Source organism: Nematolebias whitei, chromosome 12 (assembly GCF_014905685.2).
Source record: "Nematolebias whitei isolate Nwh7 chromosome 12, NemWhi1, whole genome shotgun sequence".
NCBI lineage: Eukaryota > Metazoa > Chordata > Actinopteri > Cyprinodontiformes > Rivulidae > Nematolebias > Nematolebias whitei.
The window spans coordinates 34,504,899-34,517,588 of NC_056509.1; the positions used below are offsets into that span (position 1 = coordinate 34,504,899).

Here is a 12,690-nt window from a genome sequence, read left to right on the forward strand (position 1 = left end):
ATATATATATATATGTATACATATATATTAGCAATAACTTGTTCAGTGTTGTGAAACCAAGAAACCAAGAAAAGCATTTAGCTTTTCTCAAGAAAAACTTTGTTTATTCTTCTGTTTATAGCGACAGATGAACTGGCCTGTGAGCAATAAATGAAAACTGTCTGTAGCCTGATTGTTTCCTTGTAAAATGTAATTAGGAAAAAAGACTTTGTGCTCTAATGGTTTCTGTTGTGCTTTAATTGTATTCAGCTCATGTGTTATTTTATAAGCACATGGCTTCTTCTGCACATTATTTTTTATTGTATATCAACCCCCAGTTCTTCTTCCAAACGGTAAATTGCAGATTAGTTTTCACAATACACATTTTTGTAAAGTTGGACAGTTATTTTCTTTAGTTCATTAGGGAAATAATGCATATATGTGGCCTGTTTTCATCACTAGACTAAAGATGACATAGTTTTAATCCTTTTACTTTCCAGCAAGAGTATCAGAACCACATTCTCACTTCCTTTAAAGCAGCTGTTTCCATAGTAGGGGTGGAGGTCCAAAGTGTCAGTTAAGAAACGATAAATAGGGGTTTATTTCACCAAGACTGTTAGAAAGAACAAAAATGTGTATTGGTCACTGCTTTACATGCTGACAAGTTTTAAACAAAGTTTTCACATGATCCCAAATTTTAGCTCAGAACCTGTCATAGTCCAACATTTTTCAGTCAGGTCATCTGGACAGTTTATTTTTTGTGCTTTTTCAGCACAAAAAATAAACTGTCCAGATGACCTGACTGACAAATGTTGGATTGTATACCTGGATTATTGAGCAAGGACTTTGTTGTTTTTTAACCTGTCATAGTAGCTGAGTCACAGACATTTTTGTGTTTTCTAAGTTCAGAGGGCTGCAATGGATAAGATAAGATTAGATAAGATAAGATACTGCACTAACTAGGAAAGTTAAATAAATGCAGTAATTATGACAAATGAGCCCCCAAAAATTGTTAAAACAAGATAGTGTATAAATACTGTAAAGTTCTATATGGACATTTATATCTATGCAGTGCATAGAGTTTGATGTGCACCCAATGATTTTTTATTTTAAGTTGCTTTCTTGGTGGAGCAGTTGGTAGAGCCTCTCATTGAGCAGGTCACCCCGGTTCAACCTTTCTGTGTGAAGTTTGCATGTTCTCTCTGTGCATGCGTGGGTTTTCTCCAGGTACTCCATTTTCCTCTCACAGACCAAAATCATGCATGTTGGGCTGATTGGTAACTCTAAACTGTCCCTAGATGTGAGTGCTAGAGTGAAGTTTGTCTCTATGTGGCCCTGTGATAGATGGAGACCTGTCCAGGGTGTCCCCCGTCTCTCACACAGTGATAGCTGGACATGGGTGCCAGTGACCCAAAAAGGAAGACGCGGGTAAAAGATAATGGATGAACGTGGCTTTCATTAAAATCTGTAGTTCACAAGAATCGTTATAGATCCTTAGTACTGCTTCTTTTACAATTTATATTTTTGCTATTGTTGGATGTAACTGGGACCCTGAGTACACAATTTTGTTCCACCTCATGTACCACACGTGATGCGAATGACAATAAAGAACCTTTAACTTGAATCCAACAGTTAGAGCCAAAGTTTTAACAAAAATCTCACACAATCTGTTTGTGTTCAGATTATTTATTGGGGATGATGCTCAGTTACACCAAATTACATAGCTCATAATCCGTAGAATTGGCTGAGTTACAGGCATTGTTTGTGTTTGCAAGGGTTGATTATTTTGAAATATTTTACTAAAAGACAGACAGGATTGAATCCAACAGTTAATGTCCTGCCAGATCCTCCCAAAACAAAAAGTTTGGGGACCATGGGGACCATAAGTGCACACAGTTGAACTTGTTTGTCCGTGCTGTGCCTCCCCCACATGTCTAATGCGTATTTTAATCCCTCAGATTGAATGTCACGGTGTCTGTGACTCAACGACCTTTGACCTCAGACTTCTGTGATTGGCTGTTTCCAGGTGCAGTGGAGATTCCCGCATATCTGGTTGGCTGTTTTGCTATGGACCGGATTGGAAGGAAGATGACGTGCGCCCCAGCGCTGCTCTTGGCCGGAGTCTCGTGCATGCTCATCATAGTGGTGCCGGCTGTACGTACACACAAACACACAGCATTTCTCACAATGTTTAAGCATTTAGGCCATGTAAAATAGTCCTTTAAATACTTTTTTATCATTATTGCACACCACTGAAGACAAAAGTAGGGAGGTAATTATTTTGCCTATGCCCGTGTTTTCATTTGACTGTACTTTTAGCAAAATATCTCATAAAACAAGTAGACAGACTTTTAATGAAAGTCACAAAGTAAATATTGGATGAATTTTTACAACTTATTACCTTTTGGAGTCAATCCCACTCTGCTGCAACAAATTAATCTCAGCAATCAGAACCACATATTTACACATATTGAACTTGCATTCGGTGTGGTAGTAACTGAGACTGATCTCATATTGTAAACACTAAGAAGTTTATAAAAAATCTGACAATAACTGTTGGAGTCAGCTCTGTTTGTTAGCACAATATCTCACGAACCACTGGATGGATATTAAGGATATTCATAGTAAGCAATCATTTAGTGTACCTCTACAATTGATGACATTTTGGTGTAAACCCAATTTAAGATGGCCGCCACATCCATTTTTTTTTATTTTTTTTTTTTTACAAAACATAAAAATGCTCATAAGTCAGGAAATTGTAGAGATATTGAGCTAACATTTGAGCATTAACACATCCCTGCGGTGGCCACACCAAATGAAAACAGTATAGTCCTTCGTGGACTTCTCGATTATTAACATTTTATGTTTTAAACGTTTTCCTGACAGCTTTTCTGCTGTGAAGTTGATAAAAGTCTACTTAGGTTGTGTAATTCAGCGAGGCAGAAACAGGAGCAGGCTGAGTGCTACCGGAGCTATATTTAAACCAATTCCTGCTCTTGGACAGAGCACTCTCTCTGTTTACCGGCTGCCCATGCAGCTCACCAGATATATGGCGGGTCGGCGATCTGCGCTCCGACCCATGCTCACCATGGTCAACATTTCAAGTAAACATGACCTTTGTATTCTGGAGTTGTTTTTAACAGTGACTCATTTACTGTAGTCAAATTTTTATTGATATTGTTCTTTTGCATTTTTACTCACCAGGCAGCTGAGTTTGAATGTAAAACCCTTTGCAGATGTTCACATAGCAGAATGTATATGAACCACATGTCAGCTTTATAAACATGCTACACTTTCTAAAGCAACTGCAAACGAGTCACGGAGGTAAAATGTTTGCAGTCTTTTATAACTAACTCCACTATTACCTTTAATTTATTACTGTAAGATATTATTATTAAAGAGCAATTATTCCTTAATGGAAAGAATATTGTCCTACTGTTGATTATCTGTGGTAGCCATCTTCAATTGGACTGAGTCTAAATTAATCAGTTGTGGTGCACAGTGATTACATCCTGATAGTTTAATTTAATCCAACAAGTGGTTCACAAGAAACTTTGCTAAAGAAAACAGAAAGGATTGATTCCAGTTGGTGCTAAAGTTTTCAACAAACATCTCACACAATCTGTGCATCATACGTTGTGGATGCTCAGACACTACCACACAACACTATAGCTCAGCATTTGTAAAGTTTTGAGGCTGCAGTGGCTCAGTGGTCAGTGCTGTGGTCTTGTAATCCTGACGCTGCAGGTTCAAGTCCATGTTGGTTCAGATAATAAATAAGGAAATGCTAAAAACCTATGGTTATGCACAACACCAAACTGAACAAAAAAGAACATTTTACTTCTCTGTGACTTTAATATTGTGGCTGATAAATTTGCAAATTTTTCCAACATGTTAATGTCTATGCAATCAGCAGATAAAATGCAAAACAAAATATGCTTGCTGCAACTATGTGGGCCATTAGAGTATAAAATGTTTGTGAAAAAGAGATCCAGCTTTTTTCTTACTGAAACCCTGATTCAACGCGACATGAAAGAAGTCCTGTGCCCACAAAGGAGTTATTTATATGTTGGCCGAGTCCAGTGAACATCATTGCAATGCATCATGCGATGCAAAAAAATAAAATAAAATGGAATATATAAATTAACAAAAAAAAATCTGGCATATTTTGGGTTAATTAGTGACATCATGCTGCACTCTGAGCTTGTTGCAGTAAATCCACCCTCTGTCCTCTTTGATAAAGACCTCTAGTCATCCTATTTCTGTCTCAGGGTTTTGTGACAAAGGATTTTTCTCATCATTTGCATAAATCTTCCAGTTGTTTTAATTTTACTTGCCACCAATTTTAGAAAATCTGGCAGACCTGTTGGACCTCATCCGCATGGCAACAGCAGCTTCCCGCCTCAACGGGCTCCCAGAAAACGCCTGAGGAATGACTCAGAGAACACAACCAAGTTCTGAAGGGTCCAGCCCTTAAACTCGTCAGGAACGGGTCTGGTGGAGTAGCAAGCTTCAGAAACCTCACTCCACGATCCACCAGGCTCAGAGGTTCTGTGACCCAGAACCAGACAACTCAGGAACCTGACAATGTGTTTGTGTTCGTGACCTGATTAAATATGGCTCTTCTTTGGTCTCTCAGAAATAGATAAATTATATGCAAATGAGCAAAATAAACCCCTCATTTAGAATACAAACCATTAGATAAATGTCAAACATGTGTCCTTGATGATCTTTACCATCTATTATCATCTCTGCAGGACATCCAGGCTCTGGCTGTCACGCTCAGCATGATTGGAAAGTTTGCTGTTGCAATCGCCTTTGGTCTGATCTACCTGTACACCTGTGAGCTTTACCCAACCATCATCAGGTAAGAACATCATAAACCTGTTGTCATTAAACATTGGCCAGTATACTGAAGATGGCAGCTGCAATTGCATTCCTCAAATGCAGTGGTGGAATGTAATTAAGTACAAGTACTTTGTTACTGTACTTAATACATTTCTCATGTATCTATACTTTACTTAAGTAGAGTTAAACGTGGGTACTTTCTACTTTTACTCCACTACATTTTACATTAAGTATCTGTACTTTCTACTGCACTACATGGGTCTCTGATGTTGCTCCAGCTGAGGTTGTCATTCATGTGTACACCCAAGTACTTGTAACTGGAGACCACTTCCACCGCAGATCCTCTTATGTTCAGGGGGGTGTAGGTGTTTTTGTTCCTTCTGAAGTCCACAATCATCTCCTTTGTCTTCTTCACATTGACGTGAAGGTTATTCTCTTTGCACCAGCTCTCCAGGTGTTCCATCTCTTACCTGTAACTGGACTCATCATTGTTTGTGATGCATCCCACCACCGTTGTATCATCTGCAAACTTTACAATGTGACAGCCTGGATGGGTAGCTGCACAATCATACGTGAGCAGAGTAAACAGGAGGGGGCTCAACACACATCCTTGAGGAGAGCCAGTGCTGAGGGTTATGGTGGAGGAGGAGAAGTTGTGGATCCTCACTGACTGTGGTCTGTTTGTTAAGAAGTCTAGTACCCAGTTGCAAATGGAGGGGCTTAGTCCTAGTGTGGATAGTTTGTCCATCAGGGTTTGGGGGATCATGGTGTTGAAGGTGGATGTGAAGTCAACAAAGAGCATACGGACGCAAGAGTCTTTCTGCTCCAGGTGCTTGAGCGCAGTGTGGACCACAGAGGAGATGGCATCCTCTGTTGATCGGTTTTCATGGTATGCATACTGATGAGGGTCCTCGTTGATGTTGATGGTTGTTTTGATGTGGGTCATGACCAGTTTTTCGAAGCATTTAGAGACTATCGGGGTGAGGGCCACTGGCTGAGAGTCATTAGGTTAGGACAAGAGACAAGAGGTGTCTCCAAATGGCTTGACACTCGAATCCAAGTTTTGAAAATGGTGTCAGGAAGTTAAAATATCATTCACTATTGACCCATTACAAGGTTGACTAGACAGTATTTTAACTAGAGTTTGAGACTAGAGTCCTTTGGTAGGTCTAATGCTCCTTTTTTCAGGCAGACAACCTTTACTTAAATGTGTCTACTGCAGTTAAAATGACACATTGGTTTTGCTTTGTGTTAAATAAAAACTTTCAAAGGTAAAATCATTCCTCGTTCTTATTTTGATTAATGACATTTAACTCTGCACATCATCCCTGAAATTCTGACGCACAGAATCACAAGTCCAAGTGTGAACGGTGTCGCAGAGTAAACACAATAAAAACATGTATTATCTGAAGCATTGTTCATTAAAATGACACAACACTATTAATGCGTTACAGAAAATATACATATGGTAGGTACACAATGATATTGTAGACCATTGCATTAGGTAATATATTCAGCAAGTACTTTTACTTTTAAAACTTTAAGTATTTTTCAAAGCAAGTACTTATTTACTTTTAAATAAAAATGTTAATGTGGTACTTCTACTTTTTCTAGAGTACATTTTTGTCTGTTTATTTGTACTTTTACTTAAGTACAGTGTTTGAGTACTTTCTCCAGCACTGCTCAAATGTGAAATCCTAATTAAGAAGTCCTTATATTAGTCAACTCATAGAGTCACATTATTATCACTTCTCTGAGTGTTTTTTTTTTTGTTTGTCAAAATCATTCTATTTAAGCTCTTTTTTTTATTTATTGTTTTACTTTATTTAACTGAACAGTTGATCCAGACTGTATGTTCCTCCTTCAGATCTCTGGCAGTGGGCAGTGGCAGTATGATGTGTCGTGTCGGCAGTGTGGTAGCTCCTTTCTGTGTGTGCCTGGCTGATGTATGGACCTACCTACCTCAGGTACAAGCTCACCTTTTCCTCTGCAAACATGATGCTTAATGTTCAATCAGAAGATTGTTTTTTTTCCCCCCCAGGGGAATTAGGAAGTGCTTTTCAGATTATTGCACATAGGACAGAAGAAAAATGATGATACTGATCTGTGTCTGCAGGAAATCTTACTAAAGCTGTGTGGTTCAAACGTGCAGAGAAGCAGCAGAAATTAAAGTCTGGATTTGTTTAGTCTCACAGGATGGGAAGAAAACCTGAGCGCCAAACTGTTTTGAGAATCCTCTCAGCTTTATCTACAGATTAATCCAACTGTAGTTTTCTCAGAGTTACATCTGTGAGCTCTCAGCGAGGCCGAGTCGATAAGGGCTGCTCACAGAAACCAGTGTGTGCTTGTGCATGTGCGTCATCACGCCTCAACGAGGTTGGAGCAATGTCCAATCTTCAGCAGGTGTTTAGATGTATTTCTATCTGACTCTGGGCAGATTGAGTGAACGCAGCAGTGTTTCTCTGTAGATAAATCATCTGTCTGTGCAGCTCATTGTAGGAATCCTGGCATTCATCATTGGAGTGCTGACTTTGCTGCTGCCCGAGACGCTGGGTGAACCCTTAACGACCACCCTGGAGGAGGCTGAGTCTCTCGGACGTGATCCCAGGAAGAAGAACTCGAACCCGAACGACAAAGACGCAGAGGAAGGGATGGAGCTGAATCAAAACGAAGCAAAGGCCTGAGCTTGCGCTGTGGGGGGAAATAAAATCACAGCTGGAGGAACAGAACGGACAAATGAGGGTTGATGCAGCAGTTTTCAGGATTTTGAACTGTTGGAAGAAAAAGAAAAGCTTTCTTGAAACTGTTGCAATGTCTGTTTTGTTTGTTCTACGACCTGACCAATAGTTGCAAAGTGTTCTGCAAACTGCATCCATCAGTCACAGTGTGATCATGAATTCCGTAGTATTCTGTTCTGCGTGGTATTTACATGTATATGTGGTAACTTACAGAAAAGTGATGAATACTAAAGGACAAATTTATAAGACTTTTTGAAAGATAAAGTAATTCATATGATTTAACTGGTACTCAGTTCATTGCGTTACCACTGTTACTCTACAAATAGTACATGAATGATTTCTGTTAAAGTGTATTTTTATGTTAAAAGAAGTGTCTCTTTTAATTTAAGCCCACTTAATGCGTTGTAATCTCAGGGAGTGTGTTTTATTGTGAAACTGTCTGAAAACTGTTAAAGTTGTAACTGCAGTTCAGGTCTTTCTTGTTTAAGATGACATTGTTGAGGTTTATTTTTAAATTTCTTCTTCTTTCAGCTTTTCCCTCTTCAGGGGTCTCCATAGCGAGTCATCCTCCTCCATCTCACTCTGTCCTCTGTCCTCACTCCATCTACCTCCATGTCCTCTCTAACTGCATCCATACATCTCCTCTTTGTCTTCTTCCTGCCAGCTACATGTCTAACATCCTTCTACCAGTATACCCACTGTCCCTCCCTCCTCTGGTCATGTCCAAACAATTTCATTCTGGTCTCTCCAACTTTATCTCCCAGTTGTTCAACCTGTGCTGCACCCTCCACCTTGAAGCTGTCACTCTTACAGCACATCTCACCACTGTCCTGCTGTCCTCATACATGTCCTGTACCAGTCTAACATACTTCTCTGCCACTCCAGATTTCCTCATGCAACACCACACCTCCTCCCTCGGCACCCTGCCATATGTTTTTTCTAAATCCACAGACACAACGGAGTTCTTTCTGACCCTCAGCATCCTCAAAGCAAAGATAACATCTGTGGTGCTCTTTCTGCATGAAACCATACTGCTGCTCACAGTCACCTCTCTACCAGATCTTTATTGATTTCACAAGATGAAATAATTTTTTTTTAAATTCTCCAAATTGAGTTAATTTATTTTAACATCTAATGTGACTTTAACTATGGGCATGTTTTGGATGTTTGTGTTAAAGGGATAGTTCAGATCTTTTGTATTGTGGTTCTGTGGAAACTAAACCATTAATATCTTACATGTTGCAGATAACTATTTGAATGGTCTTTGGAGAAATGGGGTCATGCTAATGCAATTTTCAGTTTTTCATTGTACTGATACAATAGTAGAAATATAAGAATTTTGCCAGAAGTGCTACTGCTAGCAGCAACCGTCTATATGTTTATGCTAGGGGATAACAAATTGATTCAATGTAAATAACTGTGAAAGTGGCAGCAGTGTCATTGCTTATAAAATGAACCCCTTTGAAAGTTCTGAAACTTGTGTAGTTCACTTTAATCTCAACTTCGCTCAGACCAGCCATTAGCTTTTCCTTCTGGTTTAAATTCAACTTTATTTCAAACCAAGACCCCACACAAAAAAACCAAAAAATAACCTTTTAAGTTTGCTCCTCAGTTTTCTATGTAAACTGAATTTGCAATCTAGATGCTGGACACACTAAAGATAAAAGCACATATTCTTTAGTAATGCCACGGTAATGAAACAAAGCACATAGTGCTGTGTCTAAAGCAAGATGGCTACTAAAGCTTTAGACGTAATAAATATAGTATTCGTGCCTAGAAGTCAACTTTTTTTTAACAAATTGCTCCTTTGAAAGTATTAATTTATTTGTTATCATAAAAAAGACTGACACAGACATTGTTTTATAAGATGAATAGTTGAACAGTAATCCTGAAAAGTGGCACGGTGGCGAAGTTGGCAGGGCTGCCACTCTCATCGAAGAGGTCTCCGGATCAAATCCTGACCAGGTCTTTCTGGGTGAAGTTTACATGTTCGCTCTGTGCATGTGTGGGTTTTCTCTGGGTACTCCGGTTTCCTACTACATGCCAAAAACATGCATGTTATTCTGATTGGTAACTCTAAATTGTCCCTAGGTGTGAGTGAGAGAGTGAATGGTTGTTTGTCTCGTTTGTCTCTGTGTCCCTATGATGGACTGAAGACCTGTCCAGGGTGTCCCCGGCCCCTCACACAGGGACTGCTGGATATGAGCACTAGTGACCCCCATGACCCAGAAAGGACAAGGTGGGTAACAATAATAGGTGGACGGATTCTGTAAAGTAACTAGAATTTATCAAATAATTTTTGCTTTCTAAAAAATAAGAAGTTTTTCTTTCTTTGTCAGCATCCGTCGTCAAACCTGTCATTTTACAAATCAGAAATGAGTTCCTTGCTGTTCTGTGACCGTCTCAGCACAAGTTCTCTCTGCACCACCGTCACATAAACGGCCCTTGTGTTCAAATGCTGGAAACCTGCCGATGAATACCTCATGTAAGAGTGTGTAGGTGTGTGTGTAGAAAGTACAAATGTAGTACAGCTGAGCCTGCACATTCTAACAGGTCCATGTGGTGACAGAGCTGCAGGAGTTGCTGCTCATCAGTATTATATTAATAATTAATCCGTTGGATTGATTTGATTCAAACTCCCAGATTGGATGAACATCTGCGATGAATATATTTTAGAGCAAGTCTGTTTTAAGATGGCCTCCACAGCCAATCAACCTCAGCAATTGCAAAAAAAAAGGCTAAAATTTGAATTGAAAGCGGCTGAGAGTCACTTTTAACACTTGTACTGAGCACAAGGTTTGGCTTGAGATGGCGCAAAACAATTTTTATATTCAAGATCAAGGTCAAGATTAAGATTAAGGTCCCAGAATTCAAGATTCTGGGACCTTGAGTGCACAATTTCATTCCACCTCATGTACCACATGTGATGCGAATGACAATAAAGAACCTTGAACTTTGAAGATGAGACCAAAATGGCAGTAAAATCATTATTTCTCAACATTCAGAAGCTGGCATGAAAGATCAGGGGTGATATGCATTTCTTGGTACCACTTTACAATTAGGCTCCACTTATAGATGGCTAATAAATAGCTTATAGAAAAGTTATTAATTCCTCTATAAACACTTTATAAATCATAAACAACTGCTTATTATGCATTAATTAAGGGTGACAGAGGGACAAAATGCATTTGTTAACCTATTTTAAAATGCAGTACAACATTATTTCCTAAAAAATAGGTTTATAAATGCTTATTGTGCTTACACGGTATTAACTTAGTGTGAAATGTTTAATATAACAACTCTAGATGAAATGTGAACAGATGTGGCTCACTATTTGGCAACAAACTTGTCAGTTTTGTCTCTGTCACCCTTAATTAATGCATAATAAACAGTTATTAATGATTTATTGTGTTTATACATGAACTAATTATGTATCTATAAACTATTTATTAGCCATTTATAAGGGAAGCGTTATTGTAAAGTAGTACCCATTTCTCCAATGAATGCATATCACCCGCCATTTCTTCTACGCCTTTAATGTAGAGGTTTATCTTGAGCAAAAGTGGAAACGGAAAAGTTGTGTGAAATTTCAAGACATTTTCAGAGTAGTGTCCATTTCTGAACAAATCTTTGCGATTTAGTGTCTAAGCAGACACACCAGCCGCGGTGACAGGAGGACATTTATTTTGAAGACACTGAACGAGATGAAGCGTTTGTTTTCTGTTGGTCAGCGGCTGATCTGAACCCATTTCAGACCCTTTTAACAAGACGAGGAAAAAGCCACAATTAAACATGAGTACAAAAAAATAAAATAAAAAATGGTAGAGTTGTCAAACACTGTTGATCTTCCTGAGACTTTTATCTTGAAAGAAAAATGAATACAAAACAATAAGTTACACTGGCATCAAACGAAACACCGAAAACAGAAATTTACCAAAAACAAGAGCGATGAAAATCAGGAATGTTAGGTGAAATACGTCGATCACATATTAGCTTATGGTTAGAGTATCCTATAGTCCATGACTGATGGGGAAACTGCACTGTAGCTGGATGGTAAAAAAAAAAAACATGCAGATTTTTCATGAAAATACTTAATACTTCAAATACTAAGCAAACATGTTTTAACAGATTAAACCAAAGCTGACATTAAAGGCTAATGTATATCCAGTTTTCCCTCCCCCCCATTGTGATGCACAAGTTCAGAGAAATCTGCTTCTTAAAAACCTGCAGTGCATTTAGGCAACTTTTTCAAAAAGTCAGACATTTGGCAACTCCGTATTTAAACTTTGGATTAAAATGAGGCTCCATGGATGCTTTGAGCGTTTCACTCTTCACACATGTTGTAGTGTCAACAAGAGACCCCCACCGCAAAAATAAAAAAATACAACTATCATCATATATTCTGCTGGGTCGGTCAAACTCAGCCACGCACGCCCTTTGAGTTGGAATTCTTTGAATTCATAATTGAGTGCATTTGGTTTAACCCTCATTTACACAAAACGTCTCACAATTTAACAAAAAAGTTTTACAAAGTAACACAACATATGACTTAAACCGGCACATCTTCATCCAGCTGTGTGCAGAACATTTAGTCTCACAGTCACCAGAAATATTAAAGGGATACTCCATATCTGTTGAACTGGGGATTTATGGAAAGGTTACGAACAATGAATATCTTACCTGTTGCAGGTAGCTGTTTTTACTGCATCCGTGTTTATTTTGCTTGAATTGACAAGGCAAAAGCTAATCTCCAAATAAAATAAATAAAACACATCCTAAAACTATTATAATCCAAGTATGCAGTTGCTATTTTATAAAACTTTACACCACGGCTAGTTTCAAATGACAAGAGTCTGTCAGCAGAAGCGATCTAATATTTATGCCAGATGTGCTGCAGCTGCAAATAGAATTCTAGATAAATAAATATTGTTCGCTCCACAAGACGAGAGGTATTATGTTTTTGCCTGTGTCTGTGAATTTGTCTGTCTGTTAGCAAAATATCTCATGGACCAGTGGGTGTATTTTAATGAAACTCTCACAAAGTAATCAGTAGATCCACATTTACAACTGATATTGTTTTGGAATCATCGCAATTCAAGATGGCTACAACAACTAATCAACATTA

The 12,690-nt window shown here is 38.6% G+C and overlaps 1 protein-coding gene across 1 annotated transcript in view; it reads left to right on the forward strand.

Moving 5' to 3' along the window:
* The window catches only part of slc22a16 (solute carrier family 22 member 16), a 20,586-nt gene extending 12,975 nt beyond the window's left edge, over positions 1 to 7,611 (forward strand). Inside the window, exons 5-8 of the mRNA XM_037685153.1 lie at positions 2,006 to 2,133; positions 4,737 to 4,846; positions 6,695 to 6,794; positions 7,317 to 7,611. Coding sequence (XP_037541081.1) covers positions 2,006 to 2,133; positions 4,737 to 4,846; positions 6,695 to 6,794; positions 7,317 to 7,511 — 533 coding nt within the window. The 3' untranslated portion in view covers positions 7,512 to 7,611. The remainder of the gene's footprint in view (positions 1 to 2,005; positions 2,134 to 4,736; positions 4,847 to 6,694; positions 6,795 to 7,316) is intronic.
* The last annotated feature ends 5,079 nt before the right edge of the window (positions 7,612 to 12,690 follow it).